The sequence below is a fragment of the Vidua macroura genome, chromosome 14, assembly GCF_024509145.1.
Source record: "Vidua macroura isolate BioBank_ID:100142 chromosome 14, ASM2450914v1, whole genome shotgun sequence".
Classification (NCBI taxonomy): domain Eukaryota; kingdom Metazoa; phylum Chordata; class Aves; order Passeriformes; family Viduidae; genus Vidua; species Vidua macroura.
Window position 1 is genome coordinate 981,835 of NC_071584.1, and position 25,534 is coordinate 1,007,368.

The window sequence follows — 25,534 nt, forward strand, 5'->3', positions numbered from 1 at the left end:
ACTATAAATTGAGTGAAGTACCTACCTCATGTTTGGAAATTGCTGCCCTTATTATTAGCATACGTTTAGGGAGCATCAACTGAAATCAAGAGGCTGACAATAATAGTTTTCTGTCTACCTTCTCATAATATGTGACTTTATAAGGGGCTTGCATCCAGTCAGTCACTTTCCTTTCCAGAGTCTGAGAAGTTAAGTAATTGGTTTTTACTAAGTTTGGCAGTGTGTTTTCCGTCACTATTTGAGAATTAAGGTGTGTGCTTTTCCCCAAGACATGTTCTGGTTTAGTGCTAGCTGCAACCCTGAGTTACCTAACTTAGGACAGCTCCAGAGCTTTGTTGTGCTGGAAATAGACTGAACAATTTTAAGTGATCCCTTCTGATCTTCTGAGCCCAAGTGGCAGTGTTGAGGAAGCCTGGACACGGTAGTGACTGTGTACTGTTAAATCACACCAATATTTTCTCAAAAGAAAGAGCAACTACTGTGTTTCATTACTGCTGACTTGTCAAAGTTTGTTTCCTCTGTTCTGATTACTGTGCTGTGCCTGACGCCTGCTGAATGAGGATAGTACAGTTCATGAAGAGAAATGATTATCAGGCATAACTGCATACTAATAAGGCTTTTATGATTTTGATGTGTTCCGTGCATCTCTCTAAGACTGAAAGCAGGGGTGTTGGTTTGGAATCAGACATCAGTTTGACTGTGCTGACTCTGCCTTCGTCTTGCAGGAGTGGGTAGGAGAACGATGTCTGAAGTCTCTCTGTGAAGACAGCAATGACTTGCAGGATCCTGTCCTGAGCAGCACACAGGCCCAGAGGCTGATGCAGCTGATTTGTTATCCACACCGGCTCCTGGACAATGAGGAGGGAGAAAATCCTCAGCGGCAAAGGATTAAACGCATCTTGCAGGTGCAGGCTGCTGGCAGAATCTGAGTGTCCTAGTAATCACCTCGTGTAAATGCAGCCCTCTGAGGGTCTGACACTCGTTATGGTGGGACCTGAGGGTGTGGGTTGGTGTAGTCTGAACTGAGATAAGGAATTACGTGAAGTGTGTATGTGTGTGCATTACAGAATTTGGACCAGTGGACCATGAGGCAGTCCTCGCTGGAGCTGCAGCTCATGATCAAACAGACAGCAAGCAATGTGAGTTTCTGCTCAGAGGGGATCATACAGGGGAGGATGAAGTGGCTGCTTGTGAGTCAGTGGGGAGGTGGCCTGGCATAAGTGGGGATAGGTGTAAACAGTAAACAGTGAGGGAGTCAGGCTGTGGAGGCCAGGCACAAGAAGGAAGCAATGAGTCTGAGACCCCAGAAGCAGCAGCCATGGCAAAGTTAGCAAACTGAGTTTGTACCGAGTTGAAATGTGGAAGCAGTAGGTGCTCTCAGAGAAGGACTTGACTGTCTTTTTCTTCCTTACATCCAGGAGATGAACTCCTTGTTAGAAAACATAGCCAAGGCCACCATTGAGGTATTCCAGCAGTCAGCAGAGACCAGCTCTGCTAGCTGTACTGGTAATGGAGTCAACAATATCAGTAGCTCGACAAGTGCTACACCTGCCAGCAACAAATCCAAACCTATCCTCAGGTAGGTGTAGAACCAGCATGCAGCTCTCCTGTAGACAACTCTTAAATTGCATTGCAAACAGCTTTCCTCTCCTGTGTTGTCACAGCTCCCTGGAGAGATCAGGAGTGTGGCTGGTGGCCCCTCTGATTGCCAAGCTTCCAACATCAGTGCAGGGCCACGTGCTGAAAGCTGCTGGAGAAGAGTTGGAGAAAGGACAGCATTTAGGGTCATCATCCCGCAAAGAGCGGGACCGCCAGAAGCAGAAGAGGTGAGTCCAGGGGAAAGGGCAGGCAGTGTTTGCTGTGCTGCTCCCCCAGCCTGGCAGTACAGCTCCTTCTCTGTTCTCTCACAGTATGTCCCTCCTGAGCCAGCAGCCGTTTCTGTCACTGGTGCTGACATGCTTGAAAGGTCAGGATGAGCAGCGGGAAGGCCTTCTCACCTCTCTGTACAGTCAGGTCCAGCAGGTAGGGGTCTTGTTTCTCCCCTCACTTTCCTCAGGAGCTTGCTCCTCCAGCAGACAGGCTCGGGAGCATGGCCTCAGGATGTTGTTTGTCTTACCCTCTTTGGTATAGGGAGCTTGAGCTGACCATTTCTGAGTCACCAGACAGTGAATGGTACAAGCTGCTCTCTCTAAGCTTCAGCATACAGCTGGTGAGGTTTGTCCTCTCTTCTGTATTTCTTAGATTGTTACAAATTGGCGAGAAGATCAGTACCAAGATGACTGCAAAGCCAAGCAGCTGATGCATGAGGCCTTGAAACTGCGGCTGAATTTGGTGAGCAGTTGAAGAAAAAGAGCTTAACCATCTGGGGTGAAGAGTTGTCTGCCTTTTTTTCCTTTGGAACAAGCACACACTGCAGGGTCTATATATGTCCTGAGGCAAGGAAGTAGGAGAGACACTTGTGCTGCTTCTTGGTCTTGGGCCCTGAGTAGGACAGGGTGCATAAATAAACTCCCTTGCTCTGTTTCAGATTTCAGGATGAAATCCAGAGACTTGGTCTCTTTTGTAGATGTGCCTTCCCCTTTGAATGCCTTTGCAGCCCACAGCACTACTACTTGCATCTGAGGTTTGGCCGCTGAGAGCAGTCTCCCTCAGCTCTCAGTAGGAATTAAGCTCCTTTAAACTCTGGTTTAAGCTCCTTTCTCACTTCAAAATCTCACTGTTTTTTGATGTCCTTGTGACTAAATTCCCTTTCTCTGCCAGGTGGGAGGAATGTTCGACACAGTCCAACGCAGCACACAACAGACAACTGAATGGGCTGTGCTTCTCCTGGACATCATCAGCAGTGGCACTGTGGACATGCAGTCAAACAAGTAACTTGGAGTCCGACTTCTGCTCTATACACTTCCCAAGGGAGGCAGTTGTTAGCATGGCTCTGTTTCTCAGCTGGCTGTTTCTCTAGATGACCTGTCAGAAGTGACAGCTGAAAGAGGCTTCAGAATAATAGCAGGCTGCAACTTAGATCCTGATAGCCATATTCAGAACAAACTTGGCTTTCCAGATGCAGAGAGATATCAGAGGAGTCCAGTCTTAATCTGTGATACTGCACATAACTCAAGTGGGAGTAAAACTCAAGTGTGGTATATAAGGAAGGAAAATGAGGATTAGTGGGGGAGGTTATTCTGAAGACTGACACTTCTAAATGTGGGTGGAAGTCTTGACAATCTAATAGTGTTTAGTGTTGCAACGATGGCAGAGGCTTTTTATCAGCTTTTCAGGTGACTGACCTTTCTGCTCTCACCAACAGTGAGCTCTTCACCACCGTGCTGGACATGCTGAGTGTTCTCATCAATGGCACCCTGGCTGCTGATATGTCCAGCATCTCTCAGGGCAGCATGGAGGAGAACAAGCGGGCATACATGAATCTTGTCAAGAAACTCAGGGTGAGGGACACCAGGCCCTGTATGGGGACCATAGCATGTTGTGTTGTGGTTGTTCAGCTATGCAGATTTACCTGTGTCTCATGAACAGTGCCAGTCCTGTTTCTGCTGTTTAGATGAAGTAGTGAGGGTGGCCCCTATGACTCTGTAGGCCTGAAGGGTGTAAAGGTGAGAAGTAATGCAGGGATGATGGAGGCCAAAACCAGAAGAGGCATAGGTGGGTTTTAGATGGTTTTTCCTGAAAAATTCTTCAAGTCCTCTTTGTTCCACTTGTGCAGAAGGAGCTGGGGGACCGTCAGTCTGACAGCCTGGAGAAAGTGCGGCAGCTACTACCACTTCCCAAGCAGACCCGAGATGTCATCACCTGTGAACCTCAGGGATCCCTCATTGACACTAAAGGCAATAAAATAGCTGGCTTTGATTCCATCTTCAAGAAGGAGGTAAATGAAGCATTTTTGTCTGTATCACAGCTCCTGAGTGCAGGTGTCACCTTGTCCTCTGATGCCTTAAGTTTGCACAGCTTGGGAGGCATCTGTATGCAGTGCCTCATTCCCTGCTTTATTCCCTGTTTCTCTTCCTTGAAGTGGCTGGCTGCACACATAACCATGTCCAAAAAGGGCAAAGCTGGGGTGTTAATGCTTGGTGATAGCATGCTGCTGTGACCTGAGATGTTAACTAAATTTGGGAGTTGTATTTATGGTTATATGAAGTGTAAAGAGAAACAGATAATCCCTGTCACATAACTTAATGGCAGAGCCAATGTGCAGGAGGCAGACAAAGATGGAATGAAGGAGACTAGACAGTTGATGAAGGCTTTTAGAAATGACTGCTTTGCCACCTGGAGGAGCAAGGACCATTAGCAAGGACTCAGACTGTTTACTGAGAGATCTGGATTAAAGCCTGACGAAAGCACAGGGTTACCTGTACCCTCATAGGAGCAACAACAGGGACTTGAAGGTTCTTATCTCTTTTGCTTTAAAGGGTTTGCAAGTCTCTACAAAGCAGAAGATTTCTCCCTGGGATCTTTTTGAGGGTTTGAAGCACTCAGCCCCGCTCTCCTGGGGATGGTTTGGGACAGTCCGGGTGGATCGCAAGGTGTCCAGGTTTGAGGAGCAGCAGAGGCTTCTTCTGTATCACACACACCTGAAACCCAAGCCCCGCAGTTACTACCTGGAGCCTTTGCCACTGCCCCCTGAAGAGGAAGAGCCTCCTACACCTGTGGCTTTAGAGCCAGAGAAGAAAACTGCTGAACCAGCCAAGGCTGATAAAACAAGCTCCAATCCTGCCACCTCCACCGAGGAACGCAAGAAAAAACAGAGCAAAACCAAGAAACGCAACCAGTCTGCCAGCAAAACTGAGGTAATGGAGTGTCCAGCAGCTCTGGATGTCCCATGTCCACCATTCCTAGTCACAAAACACTCCCTAGAGTCTTCCTGAGGAGCCTGAGAGTGGTGTTATGGTGAAGATGTGATGTGTTTTCCTCTCAGCTGGGAGTACTGGGGCTTTATCCTGCTCTTTCTAGCTTGGGGCAAGGCAAGCACTTTCTTAATCCCTGATGGGAAGAAAGGAGTCGGGCCAGCTCAGATAACATGCTTGGCTTCCTCCTGTGGACTTTTCAACCCTTTAATAGTCTTCCTCCATTCATGAATTCCCAGTGCACACTGATCTTTCTTACTGCTTTGTCTTTGCAGGACTTTGTGTTGGGCCCTAGCCGAGGGGTTTCATATGGAGTTGGCATGCCTACAGATCTCTTGCATCACCAATCGGGAAGCACCATGTCAAGGCTGGCATATGGGCAATCACCAGTGGGTCTCTATGCCCAGAATCAGCCTCTTCCAGCAGGTAGGTGCACTGGAGAGCCAAAAATATTTCGCCTCTTTGGGAACCTTTTCTGTGAGATGGTCCTGTGCAGGACCCTTCACTTTCTCCTTTTGCCTGTCACATCTAGGTACAATGATGAACGGTCATTCTGGAGCTATGAGGTGCAGCAATAGCCATGACTGCTCTGCCTGTTTCTCTTCCTCTTGCAGGTGGCCCTCGCCTGGATACATCCTACAGGCCCGTACGCATGCCACTGGGAAAACTGGTTCAGAGTCGCCCTCCCTACAGTGGTGTGCTGCCTCCAGGGATGGGGAGCATGATGGGCATTGATCCCTCCTACAAGCCAGCAGTATACAGGCAACAGCCTCCAGTGTCCCAAGGACAGATACTGAGGCAGCAGCTGCAAGCAAAGTTGGTAAGTCAGAGCTGTGCTCTTGCTGTTGCTGACTCCACAGTATAGCATGGCCAGGCTGTTTGATGCTGTCCTTTTTACCCAGAACTGCCCAACTCTCTATCTGCTCTTGAAATACACTGTTTCTTGTGTCTGTTCCTCTCATGCCACCTGCTTTGTGGGCCCGTGTCACTAACAGCTGGAGGAGGTTGTCACGGGGTGACCCCTGGGGAATGAGAGGTGCATGTCCTAGCTGGGGCGGGCAGGTTTTTTAGTGGCCTATTTGTCCCAGGTCAGGGTGAGACAGAAGTCTTGAGCATGTGCCTGCTGTACAGCAATCTCATAGGTTATGCAATGAAGCCACGGTGAAGTCTGGTTTAGTGGCAGCTGCTGAGAAGAGAGCAGCAGTGTTCCTGCCCTTTGGAGATGTTGGAAAAAGCACTTTTCTCTTGCCTTCCAGCAGGGCCAGGGCATAATGGGCCAGCAGCCTGTGCGCCAAATGGCTCCAACCCCGTCTTATGGAGCACTGCAGCCCTCCCAGGTAAGTGGCAGTGACTGCAGGCAGGGCTGGAATCTGGCTTCGGCAAAGGGCAGCAGCTTTGTTCTTGCTGCTAAACCCTGAAAGCTCTCGGCTCCTCTCCCTAATGAGCTTCCTTGTGACACTATTTACAGGAGGCTGATCTCCTATGTTCTGTATTCCTTTTCACCCTGTGACTAAAAAAGGCCTTTTTGTTTCATTTCAGGGTTACACTCCTTATGTCTCCCACATAGGCCTTCAGCAGCACCCTTCTCAATCAGGCACGATGGTACCTCCTACCTATTCTGGTCAGCCCTATCAGAATTCCCACCCCAGCTCTAATGCTGCTCTAGTGGATCCTGTTAGACAGATGCAGCAGAGACCGAGTGGCTACGTGCACCAGCAGGCCCCTGGCTATGGGCACACCTTGGCCAACACACAGAGGTACCTCCTGCCCTATGGGATGTTAATAAGCTCTTTTCATTAAGGGTTTCCCTGTTCTGCACACACAACTCTAACAGCAAACTGTGAAAACCCTGTTCTCCCATGCTGTACTTTGCTTCCTCGGAGAAACATCTTTATCCAGCTTTCTATCCAGGGAAGAAACAGAGAGATAGGATGAAACTTGGAAATGCTAGTTGTAGGCAGGAAACTGTTACTAGCCAGAGAGAGATGGCATAGAAAAGTATGAAGAAAAATTACACGGGAAAGTCGCAGTTTTTTGTTTTAAATCTAACCAGCAGATCGCCATCAAAGGGCTAAATCTGAGATTCCGTTGTTCTTGAGCAGCCATAAATCCAGCAGGAAAGCCATGATAACAGTGGCATGATGACTGTTACTTAGGGCTTCTAGAAAAGCAGGTTGTATTAAGCCCTTGAGAGGCCCTTGTGTCCCTCACCTTTCTGCAGAGACAGCATGGATTGCAGGGGGCTGTTTGGGCTGTCCCATTGATGTCAGAAGTTGTGTTTGGATTAAAGAAAGCTGGTTGCCTGTGAATCCTTTACACCGTGAGCTTGTCCTTTCCTCTTGCAGGTTTCCTCATCAGTCAATACAGCAGACCCCCATGATGAGTGGGATGAACCATTTGGGTCCACAGGGAGTCCCCTCAGGAATTCGACCCAGCCAGATCCTTCCTGACCAACAGCAGCAGCAGTACCTGAGGCAGCAGCAGCAACAACAGATGCTGAGGGTGAGTGGCTGCTGACAGGAGGAAGGCTGCTGGAGCAGGAGGAGGCTTGCCCAGTGCTGCTTACCTCTGCCTCTCTGTGTCAGGAAGGATGTCACTCTGTTGGAGGCTGTCTGTGGTAATTTGCTAGGCAGTTCTCCCTTCCTTAGAGCTGGCCACTCTAGATAGAGATTCCTGCTTCACTGCCTTGTGCCAGTCACCCACCATGAGCTAAAAGTCTGTTCAGTCCTCTGGCCTGTGTCCCACTTCTTCCTGCTCCAGCTGAGCCAGTAGATTGTGCAGAAAGTTAGCTGTTGTGCAAGTGTGGCAGGAGCTAGAAACGAAGTGAAAAGCCCCCTGTCCACAAAAGAGCAAGAAAATTGTTCAGGATCATCTTTAGGGGCATATCTGTATTTCTCAAGATCAAAATAAGCATTGGTTACAGTTTTCCATTGGCAAAAAATCTGGCATGAATCAGTCCATATACTCTTATTTCTTACAGCAGATGGTGAAAAATGATCCAAAGCCAAGTGTTAGACCCAGCTCTCTAGGTTCAAAGAAGATCACAAGGCATGAGTCAACAGACATGAGTACTCCATGGATTTGCATTATGACCTTATGAATATTAAATTCTTACATGAAATAAAGATATATTTCTACAAATTATAGAAATATATTGAATTGTCAGAGGAACGAACACAAATAGTTTAATTGGTGAATCCAATACCTTATGACAAGGCCTAGCAAACCTGTGGAATATGGGGAGACTTTACATGGCACAGAGTGCTGAGTCTTTTTGTTCAGAGAGTGGCCTGAATGAGACAGTGGTTCCTGCAGAGAGCTGCAGTCAGCAGTATCTGAGAATTGCTGCCTTGCACTGGACAAGAGAACTGCCTCTGGCCTGGTCAGCAGCTTTTAGTCCTTTTGATAAGTAGCACCCCCTGACTATTCACTTTGAGTTTCTTTTAGCATTCTCCATCACTCATATTTAGAAGAACATGCCTCAGACAAATTGCTAACACTTCTCCTAGCTCAGTAACTTCATGTATACCTTCAGCTTTTCGCTGACTTTGCTTGGTTGCTTAAAAAACCCACAAAGGTGGAGTGCCCAAGCTATCCCATTAGTGGGACTCCTGCTGTGTTACCTGAGGTGTGCCTGGTGCTGGAGCTGACTTTCATGATGCAGTGGCTTGTGGAAAGGATGGGTGGCCTTTTGATTTGTCTTACATGGGCTGGTAGGCAGCTGCTGCAAGAAGGTAGGACTTGAAGCTGGTGTCCTGGCTCATTTAGTCAGTCACCTGCTCTCCTGTGTAGCCAGGTTGCAGCACCCATGTCAGGAACCTGTGACCAAACTGGTGTAAGTTGGAAGGCTGTTCTAGAAACTCACTCCCTTTGAATTTGAATCCTTGATCCGTGGAATCCTTGATCCAATGTGTTCATGACTGGTTCTTGTATGAATTATTATTGTCCACTGTGTTCTGTTTACTGGCTGTCCTTTCTCACTGTTATTTGCCCAATGTACGTTACTGGGGAGCACTTGCAGCTTCCAAAGGTCAGGGTTTCCTAACCTTCTTTCATAAGACACTGTTCCTTCTCCTGATTGTATTTTTCTTTGTTTTTGAGTCTGCTGGAGGTTTGAACTTTGTCCTTTTGAGCCAGTGATTGGAACTGTACCTACCATCACCATGTTTAGTTTCTTATGATAACATTAGTATTTTTTTATTTCTGCTAGGAATATTTTTTTTTAATCTAGAGAGTTAAAAACTGCATTGACAGATGGGAGAATTGTTTGAAAATTAGGAGAAATTAAAAACCTTGAGATTTCTGGGTATGTTCTGACTCCAACACACTGAATATTCTTCTCAGCATAACTAATTCTGTAAACATTTGGTCTTGAGCACTGAATCCAGTTTTATCCACATCCTTTTATTGAAGTGTAACACCAGCTGTTATGAGTGGCAGGGAAGGACAGCAAGATAGATTGAAGAATTGGGGGACATGACTGAGAAGGAAGGGCTGAAATAGCTGGATGTGTTGTATTAGAGAGACAAAGACAACAGGAGAGATAAGTCTCCAAATTTTTTATCTTAAAAAGAAAGGAAAAAAAACCCTTATCTCTTCTTATCCCTAGGCTGTAGGACCAGAAATGGCCTTAAAACACAACACGTGAAATTCAGGGTAGAGATTAGGGAAAACTCCAGTAGTAGGAGTAGCTGACCTGGAGTGGATTGTGTAAGGAGATTATAGGAGCTCTGTTGCTACCTCTGAAAAGAATCTGAGAATGAGTCAGGCAAATACTCATTATTCATTATTGCTGATCTTAACCAGGAGGCAAAAGATGAATCAGGCAGCCTTTTGAGCCCTTGGTTTTCTATTCTTGCACCTTGTTTGCTCCTAGTAATGACCAGTAGACTCGGAGTTCTCTTCCTGTCATCTGTCATTACCACATCTTGCAGAAAACTTTGTTGCTGTCCCTGTATTTCTTGCCACTTCTCAGCCTGGGGTGGAGTCCTGGTGAAATTTGAGTAATTTAGGTACCTGTAAGGAAAATGGTGCATGAGGTGTTTTTACTCCATGGAACATCATTCCTCCTTAAGCCCTCGGTGTGCCCCGGTGCTGTGTGCGTTGCCCTGATGGTCCCTTCTCTTTTGTCTTCACAGCAGCAGCAGCAACAGCAGCAGCAGCAACAACAGCAGCAGCAGCAGCAGCAGCAGCAGCCCCAGCCACCGCAGCCCCAGCCCCAGCAGCAGCCCCAGGTGTCCACAGTGCCTCAGCCACAGGCGCAGGGCCAGCCCCCGGGGCTGGGGATGCAGGCTCTTCCCCCCCAGCAGCCCATTGTGAGTGTTCCCTCGGAGGCACAGGGACGTGACAGTCCAGCACAGATCCAGCAGTGCATCCCCCCCTTTCTCCCTCCCTGAGCTTCCCAGGGCCTGTGTGAATGCTGAGGCTGCCAGCCAGGTGGTGTGGCTATAACTGTGCTTCTCTCTTTACAGTTCCAGCGCCAGGGCCTTCAGCAGACACAGCAGCAGCAGCAAACAGCTGCTCTGGTTCGACAGCTTCAGCAGCAGCTTTCCAGTAAGCCTGAGTGTTCTTGATCCTGTTGCTAGTCTCCTCCCTGCTGTTTTCTATTGGAGGTACTCTGGTGTAGAGAAGCGGGGCCGGGCCAGACAACTGTCTGTCTGAGGGCATAAATTACACTGGGCAGGGAGGTGGCATCAGGACTTAGAGCTACCAGCCCAAGGGGGCACAGCAGCAGGGAAGGCAGTGATTGCCAGCTTGTCAACAACCTTCCAGACCTTCCTCCTGCTGTCTGCAGAGGGAAGAGGGAGCTGAGTCTTCGTAGGGAAGGCCACACAGCTTTCCAGAAAGGATCCAGTGTGCAGCTTTAAAATAATCTAGGGGTATTTTCTCTGCTGCAGGTGACCTCTGAGGGGCACAGGGAGGCTGTAATCCTGGAGTAGTCGCTTGGTGGGTGACCCAGAGACTCTGTGGTCATGTTGTGAGCCAGACAAGACTTCTTGGAGGCAGGAGGAATACTCTAGGAAGTGTAGCTGCATGCTTACTGTGTTTGTGGTGGTCACAGCAGGGTAATGGCATAGATGTTTTTCAGTCTGGCACTGTGTTCCTATAGTCAGTATTGAATTACTGGCTGGAGGATCACAATACAGAATTCAGGGTCTATGCTGTTCCCTTCTGAATTGCCTGCTGTCGCTGTCTTCTGTCACCTTACTGGCTTTTCTGCTGTAAAAATGGCAGAAATGCTATGAAAATGCTGAGGAATGGACAGCTCAGTTGATAGTTTTTTTGTTTTATTTTGCACTGAGAGTGAGACTGCCAGATCTGGTAATGTGTGGAGTGGGGGGACTTGGAAACTGTGCTTATACTTGTTCCTGATGGAAAAATTCTTAGTCCTTGTGGCCAAAAACCTCCCTAAACCAGGTTTTAATGTGCTAAGCTTCGCACTAGCCTGATTCACAAACAATAAGTCTGTGCCAAAGGATCTCAGCTGGGAGATTCAAATATGGGAAGACCTTGTATAAGAATCTGAATACAGCAAAACAGCCATATTTTTGTAGCCTTTCTGTACAGCAAATGGAGCTGTTGTATCTGGAATACATGTGTGGGTCCCATGCAGCCTTGTGTCAGCATTCAGCTTCCATGCTGCCTCCTTGGGTTTGCATCACCTCCCCCTGCAAGCATCTGGAGTTCTCATTTGTAGTGTCAGGGATGGAGTGGAATGCAGCAAGGTAAACCAAAACCAGCCTGCATAGGAGGGGGACAGGGGTGTTTTGGGCCCAGGATAGGCTGCCTTAGGATACACTCATCTCCTTTTACTTTAGTGGCTTAGGGTCACATATGCTGATGTCGATGTTCAGGAAAAAGAATGACAGAATTTTATGTATTGGACAGTACTCATAGATACTGTGAGCACTGTAAATCACAAAACAGCAGTCCCAGCAGTTGGAAGTTCTCGAGGTTCTTGAATGTAACTTTACCATGTTTCCTGCCTTTGTGCCATCTGGAAGTCCTTTGGGCCTGTACAGAGATACTCGCAGGAAGCCAGGAAAATTTTCTCTGAAACCTTTGGTTTCTGGGAGTGCTTTAGGATGAGTGACACTAGGTAGCTCAGCAGCTTGTATGGCTGCAGAAATGGTGTCATTTTATAGAGCTGACTTTCTTTCAAAATCAGAAACAATTAATCCATAAACTCATCCTCCCAGCTACTTGCCACCTTTCAGGGCTTTCTTATGGTCCTCCAATTCCACCTTGAGGGATGGAGAGATTTTCCCTGGAAACTTCAGGATCAGGGCAAGAATATAACTCTGTCTTCCTGAAAGAATGAGAGATCCTGGCTGTGCTGCTGCTCAAGGGCTCAGGCAGATCTGCAGCACAGGGAGTACCATAGTGGTTATATTTTCCTTCTCATGGCCTGTGACACTCCTCATGCTGCACTGGTGATGGGGGAGGGGAATCTCTTTTCTGAACTAGACCTTGTGACTCTTTAACTCTGTCTTGACCTCAACAGATACACAGACACAGCAGAACAACAACCCATTTGGACGCTACTGACCTGTGGCACTTCAGCCTGATTCAGGAGGGAGACATCACTGTGGATGGATACAGCCTCTTCAGCCTGACCCACACTCTGGGGCAGCCCCCACCCTGTGTCCTTGTGCCCCCAGTGCTGCTGCTATCTGTCCCACAGGGAGATGCCAGGAGGAGCATTTTATTGTACAGAGAAAGTGTTTTTACTATCCAATTTCTACAAATGTTTATGGAGATCCCTTGTGGCTGATAGTCTCCCTTCCCACTTTGGTTTCAGTTTTTACTCAGTTTTTAGTATTTTTGTTAAAATAATGATTAAGACATTGTAAAATTTTGTACTTTATTTATACCAGATGAACTCCATACTGCAGACATTCTCGGATGAATACAGAGAGCTTACTTTGCAAACTGAGTGTGTATTCAGAGCCTGCCTTTCCTCCTCAGCACTCCTCCCAGTACAGCCCAGCAGCACCCTCCACACATGGTCTTCATCTCTTCCTCAATAGAACTAATGTCTGCATTTTTAGCTTTTGTGAAGGCTAAACCATTTTGTTTGGGAAGGAAAGCTCTTCCCTATTTATTTCATAGGCTGATGTTCACATACTTGCAAAGGTTTGTGCAAGCTTTGTAGGATTTTTATGTTGATTAAGGGCTTTACTGGTAGTCCTGTTGCATGCTCCACCAGGACAGCAGTATAAAGCGAAGAGGGACTTACTTCTATTGCAGGGTAGTTCTGAGCTCTAACGAGCCCAGCTTCCCCCACCACAGCACTTACAGAGGTGCTCAAGCTCCTTACCTCTGCAGTCTAGGAGGAGCTGCAGACTGAGTGCACTCACAGTGCTGCTTCTTGCTTCTCATCACAGCAAGGTTTGGCTGATAAGCACCAAGGCTCCTCTGTTAGCTCTTTCCTGACAGCCAGGGTGCTTTCTCTGCATGGGAAATGTGCATTCTGAACTTCTGCCCTGCTTAGTGCAGCCTGCTGGCATGAGGTCTGATCTTGGTGCTTGCTACTCCTGCTGTCTGTTGAAGCTGGAAGCCACCAGCACGTCTCTTCTCTCTTGGGTTCTTCATCAGGAGTTGAGCCTGTGGTCCCTGCGGTAGCTTTGCTTGACCAGCCTCTTCCCTCTGTCCCGTTTGTGTGGGATAGGGTGAGACCACGAGGACTCAGCAAGGAGCTGCAGCTGATCAAATAGTTCTGGAGGGTGGGCCGCTGCATGAAGGCAAGCTCAGGGAACTGTGAGGGGTGGCATTGCCCCTTGTTCTCCTTGATGGGCCAGTGTCTGCTGTCCCAAGAACTGGAGCTTGAGCCCTTTCTTACTTGGGAGCACATGTGAAGCTGCTCTCTGGGCTTGCTTGGCACTACACCCTCTGCCCTGCTTGTCCCCAAACACCTGCACCTATGCCAGGCTCTTGCCGTGTGGCTGCAGCACCACTGGAAGGTGTTGCTGGCTGGGCCTGATGCAAGGGACTCGTTTGTTCATGAGGGCAGGGGTTTGCTCCCTCTGTGCACCCCTGCTTGTCCCCTTCCGTGCGGATCAGGCTGGGCCACAGCCCTGTCGCCTCCCCCTGCCCCGGAGGCTCTGACTGCCGGCAGCCCGCGCTCGGTGAGCCAGAGCTGGAAGCCCTGCTCCTGGCCATGGCTGTGTTCAGGCCGCCCTTGCTCGGAGGGACCGGCGGCTGCCGCAGGAGGACTCTGCTCCCCTCATCTTGCCGGGGGGGGGGCGGACACGGAGGGGCCACTGCCCGGGGGCACTGGGCACTGCCTGTGCCCACAGCATGCCCCTCTTCCTCGTGTGTACGGTCACGGCTGGCGGCCCCCTCCTCTGCCGGCCCTGGGCGGCAGCCGAGCCTGCGCCAAGCGGCATCTTGGATGCTCCTTCTGCATCGCTGCCGCGCCGGAGGTGGGAGGCGGGAGGGGGGCGGCTCTGCAGCAGCCGGAGCGGGCCAGGAGGCAGCACAGCCGTGCTGGCTGGACAGGGCTGCGGTGGGTGACCCTTGCACAGCAGCTGTGGTGACACGGGAGTGCTGCCGTGCGAGAACACCGAGTCGGGTGCTGAGCTGCTGTGAGCTCTGAGGGAGGATCTGGTGAAAGCAGCCCAGGAGCCACCTGGGGTGAAAGGGGATAACTTGTCCCTTCCTGCCACGGGACTCTCCATTGCATGGCCCAGCAACAGGGCTGGCCCTACTCTTCCTCTGGAAAAAGGCTTCTCCCGGCTGTGTCAGCTGCTTGGCAGGCAAGGTCTGTGTGGGATGAGCAGCACTCCAAAGCTCTCTTGTGGTGACAGACGCCGCGCTGTCACAGTGTCCAAGATCCCACACATCCCTCGGTGGCTGCCCAGAGGTTTCCAGTGGGTGCAGGAGGTTCCAGGGGACGTGGGGACCAGTGCAAGACTTGGTCACGGCGCAGGGCTGTCCGGGGAGCTGTGCTCTGCCTGGCCTGGCTGCGTGCCTTGCAGCTGCTGTGCTGCACATTAGCACTGAGCCGCGGCCGTTTTAAGCAGGTCTGACAGCTTCCAGCCCTTCTGCTCCTTCTCCGAGTCGTGGCTAAACGCTGCTTGTGACAGAGCCAGAGGCAAGTGGGGGCATTTTAATACACATTGCCCATTGAGTAATGCACACAGCTGCCCTGCTTCGGCCACCAGTCTAGGGAGGGGGTGGTGCCGGGGTGGGCCTGTTTGATGCCGAGCTCCCTGAAGGCGATGCCACACCTGGGCTATGCCCAGCATCTGAGGAGAAGCCCGAGATTGCAGCAAATCTCGATGCACTGGGGGGGACGGATGGGCTGAAGCAGGCTCTGCCCTACACACCCACCCCACCCGGCAGCCTGGCACAGAGGGTCCCCATGGACCGTACCCTGGGCAAAGGTGGCTTGTCAGGCACTGTCAGAACTGGTGTTGTGCGAGAAAATCGATCACTGCTCAGTCAAGCAGCTGAAGCTGGGCGTGGAGCAGCTGTGTGAGTACCCAGCTCACCTGCAGTGCTCGTGGTGGGGAGTGGGCCATGGGGCACCACTGCAGCCGTGCTTCATGAGCCCATCCTGGACTGGTCGTGTTGGGCAGCGGGACCCAGGGAGCTGTGCCTGACGCTCTGCCTGCTGCAGGGCAGCTCAGCATTGGTCCAGGGCCCCCTTCAAGATGCTTCTCAGGGCTAATGAACCCTGGTAAGCACAGGGCAGGGTTGTACATCGATGCCAGGTACTGCTGGACCGTGTTGCCTGCTGAATGGCATAGTGGGTGGCAGCTTGCAGCTCACCCTCTATACATATATATAGATATACACACATATATATATATATATATAAAATAGGGTGAGCTATATTGGTATGCCCTATATACATCCTGTGTATAACAGTCTAGCAACAAAATCAGTCAAGCTGCTGACCACCCATAAGCAGTCCCTGGGAGAGGTACCAGGGCAGGAGAAGCAGGAAAGCTCTGCCCTGCTCTGCAGCAGCAGCTGGAAGGCACTGGAGCAGGTGAAGCCCAACCTGCACTGGGGTGCAGGGATCTCCCTGCCACTGCACATTCACAGATTCAGTGTAGGTGCCAGAGGTGTGTGGGAGAGTTGAAATTAATTGCTGCCCTTCAGATGCTGCCATGCAAACATCTTAAACAGGAAACGGTGCCTGCTCTGTGGAGGCATTGCAGCTGATGCTACCTTGGCAATGGCAGAGGGAGGCAGCAATCAGATACATCCATCAAGACCCAGATCCATGCCCTGTTTCAAATGATTTCTGTAATCCCATCAGGCAAGACTGAAACATTGCTATGGGCAGCGGCAGGCTGTAGGAGAGGCAGCTCCTGACAGGAGGCCATGAGTGGGAGGGGAAAATACCCCCATGCTGGGAAGGGGAATGACAGAGGTGCTGGGTCCTGCTGTGCCGTGCTTCTGGGAGCCTGTGGGCGGTTGTTGACACTGGAGCCCGGTGCGTGGCGGGGCTGGCCCGGGCCCCAAGGCTGAGCCTGGGCTGGGGCACCCCATGCTGAACACCTGCCGAATCCTCCCCTAGACTCGCTGGGCACTGCGGAGCAGTACGAGGGGCGGGGACCGCTCCCTCGGCTGTGGGGAAATGTGCCGGGGCTGAAGGGTTGTTCCGGCTGCTGTGGCATGTGCCGGAGCAGCACGGCCCGGGGCTATGCGAGGGTGGAAAGGGACCCTTGCAGAGTGACTGGGGCAGGCACAGGCTGCAGCGGGGCAGGATTCTGTATGCACAGGACAGACAGTGCGGGATGCCCGGGGCCGTGCCGGGATGCCCCTACAGATGGGATCCTTTACTGGGATGTTGCGGGGTGCCCCAGGCTGTGCAGGTGTTCCGGTCGGGAAGGCGGGGGTGACCCCCTCCGCCCAGGGCCCATAGCAGGGCAGTGCCGGTGCCGCGAGCAGGGCAGGTCTGGGGGGCCTGGGGGACACCGGGGGTGCAGGAGCGGCCGGTGCCGGTACCCGGAGGGCGCGGTACCGGACTGCGCGGCGGGTGCGGCATCCCCTCGGCGCGGCGGCCGGGGAGGTGCAGGCGCCGGGCCGCGCGGTACCGGGCGCGGCGGCGGCGGCGGCGGCGGCGGGGCTGTGGGATGCCCGATCCGGGCGGTCGCGGTGCCGGTGCCGGGCGGCGGTGGCCGGGCAGCGCGGCGGCAGCGAAGGGGTGCCGCGGAGCGGCCCCTCCCCAGCCCGCCTCCGCCGTGCACGCGCCGCGCGCTCCCGGTGCGGGGTCGGGCCGGACCGAGCGGAGCGCGGGACAGCCGCCGCCGCCACCGGCATGGCCCAGCCGCGCCGCCGCGCCCGACGGTGAGTGCGCCCGCCCCGCCCCGCACGGACCGGCACGGCGCGGCACGGCCCGCGGCGCCTCGGGGTGGGGAGGGCGGCCGGACCGGCCCCGCGGCGCGGCGCTGGGGGGGGGCGGCCGCCGCTCCGGCCGCGGGGCTCTCGGGGCGGGGGGTGGTCCCGGTTCGGGTCGCGGTTCTGGAGTCGGGCGTCGGCGTGGGGCGCGGCGGGGCGGGGGTTAACGGGTGGGGCCGAGCGCGGCGGCGGCGGCGGCGGCGGCGGCGGGTAACGGCGAGGGTTAAGGGGGCCGGATGAGCGGCCGCGGCGAGCCGGCGGGTTGCCATGGCGACGTGCTGAAAGGGGGATTGTGCGCCCGCCTCAGCTGCGCGGCCCGCATCCCGGCCCCCGCCCCGCATCCGCCGGGCCGCCCGGTCCCGCTCGGCCCGGCCCGTCGGACCCAGCAGAGAGCGGGGAGCAGGGCCCTCCGGGCTGGAGCGCTCTCGCTCCAGGGGATTGGGATGCTCCCCGGGGCTGCGGGGTGTCTGTGGTGTGCCGTAGGTGCCGAGGGTACTGCTGTAGGTCCCGGGGGTGGGTTACTTGGGGTGCAAGGATGCTCCTGGTGCTGACAGGCATGAGGCTGCTGGTGTGAGCATCCCTGGGTCAAGGGCAGGCAGGAGATCCCCTTGGCTCAGTTTATTTGGCATTGCATTAGGAATGACTTTAGGCATTGGGCTTCTGGAGTGAAAGGACATTCCCTGTTTCCCTCTTGGGCCAGGGACCGAGTCGGAGGCGGGCTTGCTGTCAAACAGCTGGCCATACTCATCCCTGAGCGGGGCAGCAGGCCAGACATCCATTCATCCATCTGCCCACCCATCCCTGAGTGGGGCGCTGGGTGCGGGGGGTGCTGGTGGCCTCAGCGGTGCACGCTGTGGCTGGAGTTATTAGCACTGTTCACCAGAGCTTGACTCCGTTGTGCTCGAAGCCATGGAGGAGGACAGGGGGGTGGGTGATGGTCAGTTTTGGGATCTGTCTGCATCCGGTGCTGTCAGCAGCAAGGGAGAGAAATGGTGAGGGACCTGAGGCCTTTGTCCAGCCAGTCAGTTTCTGGACCTCACTCTCCTAAATGGTGACACCTCCTTATGCCTCTACCGGCAGCCTTTCCCAAGGCCACAGACCTCCCTTAGGGAGGTGGCTCTGACATGACATCCCTGAAAGGCTGGGATTTTCGTTCCATCCTTTGAGAGTGCCTCATCTGATGCTGCTGCTGGCTCTGCCCCAGGTGATGGCAGAGCCAGCTCCCCACAAGCTCCTGTTGTGGCCATGCTTTGTGTCAGCCTGGTGGGACCTTCCTTCCTCGGCAAACCAGGGTCCTCTGTGGAACTGGGAGCATCTGCCAGCTGGGTAAGGAGTGGATGTGTCCTCAGAGAGGGAGCTGCTGGTTGCCAAGGCAGGAGTCACTCTTAGCTCTGGGAAACGCCTGTGCCAGGCGTGCACCCCAGCACCCATGCCAGCACCTGGTGCAGGGCTGGGCACCCAGAGGTCCCCACTGGAACCAGACCTCTGCCTGCTCTGCAGCCTGCAGGTGGCCGCCACCAGAGCTGGTGTCTGCAAAATGGTTAAAGGCTGACATTTAGAGGTCACACTTTTAGCACTGTGCATGTGTTTGCTTCATTTGCATTTGCAGTTAGCCGGGCTCGAGGCTTTGCCACTCGCATGTGCAGTTGCCATGGTTACGTGTGCAGTCGGGATGTGGAGTTTGGTTGGACACCTGCAAACACGCAGCTCTCAACCTCCAGAGCACAAACAGAAGCTGCCAAGGTGCAGGGCAGCCCTCAGACATGGGCCTGAGGGCCCTGCACAGTGCTGGGCTGAGGAAATGGGAGCTGCAGTGCCCATCTTGGCAGGGTCTGCATGGTGCTGCCTTGCACAGCCTCCAATTGCCCACACTCAACAGCAGCGAGCATCTAGGGCAGCCTTGTTAGAGAGGAGGACTGAGCCCATGCCAAGGGGGTTGCCCTGCATTTTTCATCTGGGGCTGTTTCTTTTCCAGAGCCCGTGTAGAGGCTTTTGTCCCAAAGGGCTGGAAGGAAGGTGCTCAAGAGGAGAGAGGGTGAGGGCAGCCAGAACCTGGGAGTCATGAGTGGAGCTGCTGAGCAGGCTGCCCAGGGACAGGGGCCTGCCAAAGCTTCAGGAGGCAGCGTGAGAATTGGCAGGGCACTCTGCTGAGGCTCCCGATGTGGTTGCTGTGTCTGTCCTGGCTCTCTGTGGGGGCTGCTCTGGGTGCTCACGTCCAACACAGACAGGGATTTTTTTTTCAGGTGTCTTTTGATCAGCATCATGTCTGCCAGCAAAAGCAAGGAGACCTGCCAAAATCCTCTGGCAGGTCCACGTTGGCCTTTGTGTCAAGGGAGGAGTGTTTTAGGACAGCTGATAAGAAAGGGACCTTGAGGTCATCAAGTCTCTAAGCTCCATATAAGCAATTCCCAAACAGCATCAGCTCAGCCAGCTCCTAAACCTCCCAGCCACAGCGAGTCTGCTGCCTCCCAAGCAATTTGCTGCCATCTTCCTGTATCCTTCCTTCTAGAAGCTATTTCTTTGCAGCAGGCAGGGAAGAAAGGAAGCTCTCTCAGCTGTCCAGGAGCTATTGTGGCCTCAGACAGAGCAGTGTGGAAGTGTCCATGCTGCACTGGTGGCAGCTGGAGGGATCCAGTAACAGTAGAAGGGTGGAAGGATGGTGGGAAGTGGCAGGGATGGGGACATGGAGTGTGTGTCTGTGCAACAAGTTGTGGAGCTGCAGAGGAGCCTGTGGAATCTCAGAGCGGAGCACAGAGGGGCTGTGTGTCTGCCATCCTGGGGCTGTGCACCAAGTGCAGAGGGATGGGGCAGGCACAGCTTGGCTCTGTCCTTAGAACTCCCAGTGCCACTGGGATGGGAGTTACGGGCTCTCTGTGGGATCCCAGGCAGAGATTGCTCTGCTGGTGGTCTGTGCTTGTTGGCTGCCGCTGACAGTGCTTTGAAAGGCAGCCGAGGGCGTTGTGGCTCTGGGTCGGCACAGAGGGGAGGTGGTCACAGGCAGCACAGGGCACCTCAGCAGGAGGAGACAGGTTGAATCCTGGTACCAGGGCACTGAGGAGAGCTGGGTGTGAGGACTGAGCTGAGCTGAGCTGGGTGGTGCTGGATGGGGGACTGAATGTTCTGGTGGTCTCCTACCGTGATAGTCCCCAGAGCTGGGGGCAGGGAGCAGGCTGTGAGCAGCACTGTGTGCTGCTGCCCTCAGCAGGATTCTGCTGTGGGTGTGAGGGGAATGAATAAATGGTCCTGCAATTGCCAGAGCTGCCAGTTTGAGCCCACATCATTCAGACCCTGGAGCGAGTCTGACTGAGAGGAAATGGGGATGAAGAGGGAGCAGTGCAAAGACATGGGTGCTTCTGGCTGCAGCTGCCAGGTCCTGTCTGGTTTGTGTAGCTCCTGGAAATTTTCCCTGGATGGGAGGTTATGTGCAGTTTGGAGGCTTGTCTGGTCTCAGAAGTCATGTGGTATTGCAGTCCATGATGAGACCTGCGTTCCTGCTAAGTCTCAAAGTTGTGTGTGGAAACTCTGCTCTTGCAGTATGTTCCTTTTGCCACGTTGTCTGCCTGACAGCAGGGACAGCACGTGGCAGGGGCCTTCTGTGAGCAAGACTTTGTTCTGGGGAGCGCTGTTTGGGATGAGACCACCTTGGCAAGGAGCTCAGAGGATTGTTGGTAAAGAAGCCTTGTTCCTGACACTGCAAAATGCAGAACAGTGGAGTAACATCTGTTATTTTCAAACTGCATCTCGGTGCAAGCATATCCTGTAAGGTGCCTGGCAAGCAGAGTTGAAACTTTGCCTGGTGGCCAGATGCTCCGATCGTGCCAGCAGAGCAGGTGGCAAAGTTTGGGAAAGGTTGCAGAGAGAGCATGTTACAGGGCTTGTACAGTGCATGAGCCTTGTTTGGGTCTGGGCCTGGGCTGCTGAGGGCGAGGATGGCTGGGCAAAGTTTGGTCAGGAGGCTTCTGAGATGGGGCTGGGGAGGCCACTGCTGAGAATGCCCTTTTGTGATGATCAGGGGCTGCAGGGGCTTGGCCTTCATCGAGCAGTTGGTGCTGCTCTAAAGGAGTGGGAGACGATGCCCAAGTCTGTGACGTGGCCAAAATGTCTGCGTGGCACTCCTGGTGGAGGTGATTGTGTCCATGTCCTGCTGTTGGCATCCAGTGCTAAAGGAGTTGTGAAGGTGAATGTGTGAGTCCAACTGCCTTCATGTCTTTTTTCTGCCCTCACACAACTCCAGGCACCACTGAGCGACTTGAGGACTCATGGGACAGTGATAGAGGAGAAGGGGACAGGGGTTGCTCTGTTTCTCTGTCTCTAGAGCTGCCCGTGGGGAGCTCAGGAGAGATGTGTGAGTGTTGAGATCATTGTGCAGTCAAATGCCTGGAAGTTGCAGCAGAGTTGGTCAGAGGTCTGGTGACCTCTCTGCAAAAAAAAAAAAAAAAAAAAAAAGGCTAAATAAAGCAGGGTTTTTCAGCCTGGAAAAGAAACAACAGAAGATGGATAAGATGTGTCTACGGGAGGCCAGGAGAGAAGCAATAGAGGTTAACTGTTCATTGTTTATTCTCATACAAATACAAGGTCACATCAAATTAAGCTCTCAGGAGGTGCCAAACAGGAGGAGGGGTATTGTCTCTTACAGATGTGCTATCAAATCACAGAAGTCCTCAGGACAAGGTGTCATGAACAGCAAAACCTTGCATTAGTTTTGGGAGAAATGGGATGATATCAAGAAGGACAAGAGGTTCCCTCAGAACTAATAAATACACTGAGATCCACCCACGGCTTGGGCAGCTGCTGAGCTGTGAATTGCTTATGCTTCTGACTGCTTGCAAGTACACAGAGCAAGGTGGACTTTTGGTCTGCTCTGTTATTTTCATAACATTCTGCCCACCAGAGAGTGTGGAGCCAGGAGGGAGCACTGGGCTTTGGTAAAGAAGGATGGGTTTATCCCATTCAGTCCTGTTACTTAGCTTGGCACAGGGTGATAGATGCCTGCTCAGTCCTGCTTCCTCACTGAGAGCATGGGATGCTTTCCCCACATGATGGAGGTGCACCTGCTGGGAGATACAGGGCCTGTGCTAAGCACCAAGGTTCACAGGACCCTTTGCTGGAGACCTCCGACAGCCTTTTGTCTACTGATCAGGTACTAATTCAGTTGGTTTGAAAATGAATGGCAATATCCCTTCCTGCTGTGTTCCCTGACAGCTCTGGTTCCCTGGGCACAGGGACACGCTGGCAGCAGAGCTAGAGTCTCATCTTAGAGCTGTCCCAATTCCCTGGTACTTGGTGCACATGATAGATACTGTGGGATCACCAGGGATCTGATCTTCATCTCCCCCTCCTCCAATCCCCTGTCTCTGCCTGTTCTCATACACATCAGTGTCAGTTTTGTTCCTGGTTTTATCCTCAAATGAGAAAAGACTCAAGTCCTGCTACCCGTGAGGTCCAGTTCAGCTTTACCTTGGTGAATGTGGGATGCCAAAAGGCTGTTCCCCAGCTCCTGAGCAGTCCAGAGGCATGCAAGGGCAACAGGAAGATGTGATCCTTGGTTTGGGAGTGGTTGGCTTCTTGTGGGAGAAGTAGACTTGGAGAGGAGGATGCAGGGATGAGCTGGGGATCCAGCAGTCCCCCGTGGGTTTTGGCCTGTGGCAGCAGTGTGAGGTCAAGTGAGGCTGTTGCTTATGAAGAGGATGCTGTTTCTCATCCTTACTAATTCCAAGAGGACTGAGGGAAGTGTCCAGCCAGCAGCACAAAGGTGTCCTTGCAACTGCAAACCAAAATTTCCCTTGGATAGCATCTGTCCTGTGCCTTAAGAAAGAAACAGTCTCTGTTCCTGTCCCGTCTTTTTGGTCTCTGTTGCCACTGGGGTCTCTGGATGAGAATCTGAGATTGCAGATTTGGGCAGGGAGCTGCTGTACTTTGATACTCACCACTTTAAGAGAAGCCAATTGGTTTCCTACTCTTTGTAACAAAAATCTCCTCCCGTGCCCGCCAGGAGCGATGCTTCCAAGTGGGCATCTGCTGAGGCAGAGCCGTGCTCAGGGACCTCTGAGGAGCAGCAGGGAGCACGAGAGCTGTCTTGGCACTTGAACTTGACTTTCCTTGGCATGGTTGGTCCTTGCAGCATGCCTGTCTGTCCTGCTTCATTCTGGTCTGCTCCCTCTGTCGAGACAGGGCATCCCCAGGCTGCCTGATTTGCTCTGGTCCGGCTTATTTCCTAACATGAGGTGGTATTTGCAGTAAAACACATTAAAGGATTTTTTTTGCCAGAGGTTTTAGTCTCTGCTTTTTTGTGCTCGAAGATAGAAAGTATGGGAGGATAAATTTACAAGGGAAAATATAAAATACACTTTGGATTAAATTTGAATGGGTTTCCTTTCTAGCTGCTGGCTTGCCTGACCTACAGTCTCTAGCGAGCCCTGGCTGCATGAGCAGGACTTTGTGGAGCTGCTGTGGCTGCAGGCTCCAGTCCAGGGTGCTTCCATGGTCTTCTGCTTAGTCACGCCAGCTTTGGTTTTGGTTTGGGAGCATGAGCAGCTGAGGGCCTTGCTGAGGGCAGGCTCCCCTGCTTAAGGAAGCTGCTCCTCTTAGCTGGGTGGAGGCTGTCGTGGGCCTGGGCTGCACCATGGGCTGCGCCCTACGCCTGGGCTGGCTGAGGTCCTTCGGAGGTGACACACACCACACCTGTCCGGGCCACCAGCTGTGCACACGACCTGTGCTAGTGGTGGTCTCCGGCTGTGACAGCTGTATGAACTCTTTAGGTTGCTTACTGGAGCACATACCAAATCCGTGCGTTTCCAGAATTCCTGGGAAAGCCTGTAGGGTTTCTGGGGAAACCGGTAACTCTGGGATGGGCTTTTCCCTCGTTCAGCTGCAGATGGGCGGTTTTGGACGCTGTGTCGTGCCAGCAGCACACGGGGGTGGTGGCCCTTGTGCCAGGGGCCCCGGGGCTCCCCTCGCCCCGACGCTGCCCCGAGCGCGGCAGCTCCGCCGTGAGCCGACGCCTGCCGTGCCTGTCGGGGCTGTGCCGGGAGCTCCGGCGGAGCTCCAGCCGTGATCCCGGCGCTCGGCAGCGGGCTGGGGCGAGCGGGCAGGCAGATGTGGAGAGGGGGAGGGTGGCTCCTCTAGCACCTGTGCCTTACTGGGGAGCGTGCGGGTGTGAAATTCAATTTGTAGATAAGCCGTGGCTGGCGAGGAGCACGGGCCACAGTGTGCGCCGGGGCCAGGCGGTGTCTGGGAGCAGCGCGGCCGGCATGCACAGCATGTCCTGCCTGCCAGCTCTTGCGGAGGCTGACGTCAGCCTGGAGGAGCGGTGGCTGCTGCAGGATGTGGCTGCTTGACGCTGTGTCATGTTGGCTCTGGGTGTGCGGCCCCGGCTCCCGCGGGAGCTCAGCCAAGAGGTGCTGCCCTGGGATGGTGTCCCCTGCCCTGCAGCCGGCAGGGAAAGGGACCCGGTGCCCTCTGCCACCGACGGCCTGCAGGGTGGTGGTGTGGACGGAGGAGTCCATGGTGCTTCCAGCAGCAATGGCATTTTCCCGCCCCCACATCTGGATCTTTCGGACGTTTCCAGTGAAACCGGCTCGCTGGTGCGAGCAGAGGGAACGTGCATTGCAGCATTAGCAAATGCAGCTTGCGCTGATCCGTGCTCTGTCGTACCTGTGCTTTGGTCACTGCTCCCCATCTCCTGCCCTAGGTCTGGGTATCCCACTCCCTGCTTCTCTGAGAGCAGCCCTCTGCTGCAGATGAAGAGTCCAGTGCTGTGAGGAGGGGATCGTGGTCTCCCAGGCCAGCCAGAGAGAGCTGGGACTAATTGTGCCCCTGGGCAAGCTGCGGTGTCACGGAGCAGTGGGTCACTGCTGATGCCAGTAGACTCAAAGGGACATTTGCAATATGGTCAGAAAATCATGTCTGATCTTTGGTCAGGGCCACTCACACTAACATAAAACTCAGCATCTAGAGTCCAGTGGGATGTGCAATGGGCTGGAGTTCAGCTGGGGCAGGACAGGACAGGACCTGCAGCTCTCCCAGCTGTGGGAAACTCGGGAGCATGGGGTGGCACAACCCTGCATCCCAGGCTCTGGGCACCTGTGTTTGTGCAGAGCCTGTCTGGTGTTTCACCTGGCAGTAGGGACTATTGTAACAAGGTGGAGGTGGTGTGGACAATGAGCTCAGACGTCTCCTGGGACGGCTTTCCTGGGCAAAGACCCCGCAGTGAGGAAACAGCTTGGTGCTGGACTGCAATGCTTGGCTTTTCCTGCACCCTGAGGGAACACAGGTGGCTCTGCTGCCTGCACTGTGGCCCTCATGGGTGGCTCTCTTGGGATGGC

The 25,534-nt window shown here is 53.2% G+C and overlaps 2 protein-coding genes across 7 annotated transcripts in view; both read left to right on the forward strand.

Annotated features, from left to right (window-relative positions):
• The window catches only part of MED12 (mediator complex subunit 12), a 35,373-nt gene extending 22,584 nt beyond the window's left edge, over positions 1-12,789 (forward strand). Inside the window, exons 27-44 of one of the 5 annotated variants that reach the window (XM_053989890.1) lie at positions 726-905; positions 1,068-1,139; positions 1,419-1,579; positions 1,665-1,826; positions 1,911-2,022; positions 2,242-2,331; positions 2,761-2,870; positions 3,305-3,440; positions 3,716-3,877; positions 4,419-4,796; positions 5,129-5,279; positions 5,468-5,673; positions 6,110-6,190; positions 6,393-6,610; positions 7,199-7,355; positions 9,992-10,168; positions 10,325-10,406; positions 12,358-12,789. In XM_053989890.1, the coding sequence (XP_053845865.1) occupies positions 726-905; positions 1,068-1,139; positions 1,419-1,579; positions 1,665-1,826; positions 1,911-2,022; positions 2,242-2,331; positions 2,761-2,870; positions 3,305-3,440; positions 3,716-3,877; positions 4,419-4,796; positions 5,129-5,279; positions 5,468-5,673; positions 6,110-6,190; positions 6,393-6,610; positions 7,199-7,355; positions 9,992-10,168; positions 10,325-10,406; positions 12,358-12,401 (2,679 nt within the window). In that variant the 3' untranslated portion in view covers positions 12,402-12,789. Of the gene's footprint in view, positions 1-725; positions 906-1,067; positions 1,140-1,418; positions 1,580-1,664; positions 1,827-1,910; positions 2,023-2,241; positions 2,332-2,760; positions 2,871-3,304; positions 3,441-3,715; positions 3,878-4,418; positions 4,797-5,128; positions 5,280-5,467; positions 5,674-6,109; positions 6,191-6,392; positions 6,611-7,198; positions 7,356-7,833; positions 8,130-9,991; positions 10,169-10,324; positions 10,407-12,357 lie in introns of those variants that run through there. The other 4 variants (XM_053989892.1, XM_053989891.1, XM_053989893.1 and 1 more) reach the window with 4 other exon arrangements.
• A 4,282-nt stretch (positions 12,790-17,071) lies between these two features.
• The window catches only part of NLGN3 (neuroligin 3), a 39,397-nt gene continuing 30,934 nt past the window's right edge, over positions 17,072-25,534 (forward strand). The window contains exon 1 of one of the 2 annotated variants that reach the window (XM_053990108.1): positions 17,072-17,159. The gene's annotated coding sequence lies outside the window, so the exon portion shown is untranslated. The remainder of the gene's footprint in view (positions 17,160-25,534) is intronic. The other variant, XM_053990111.1, reaches the window with a different exon arrangement.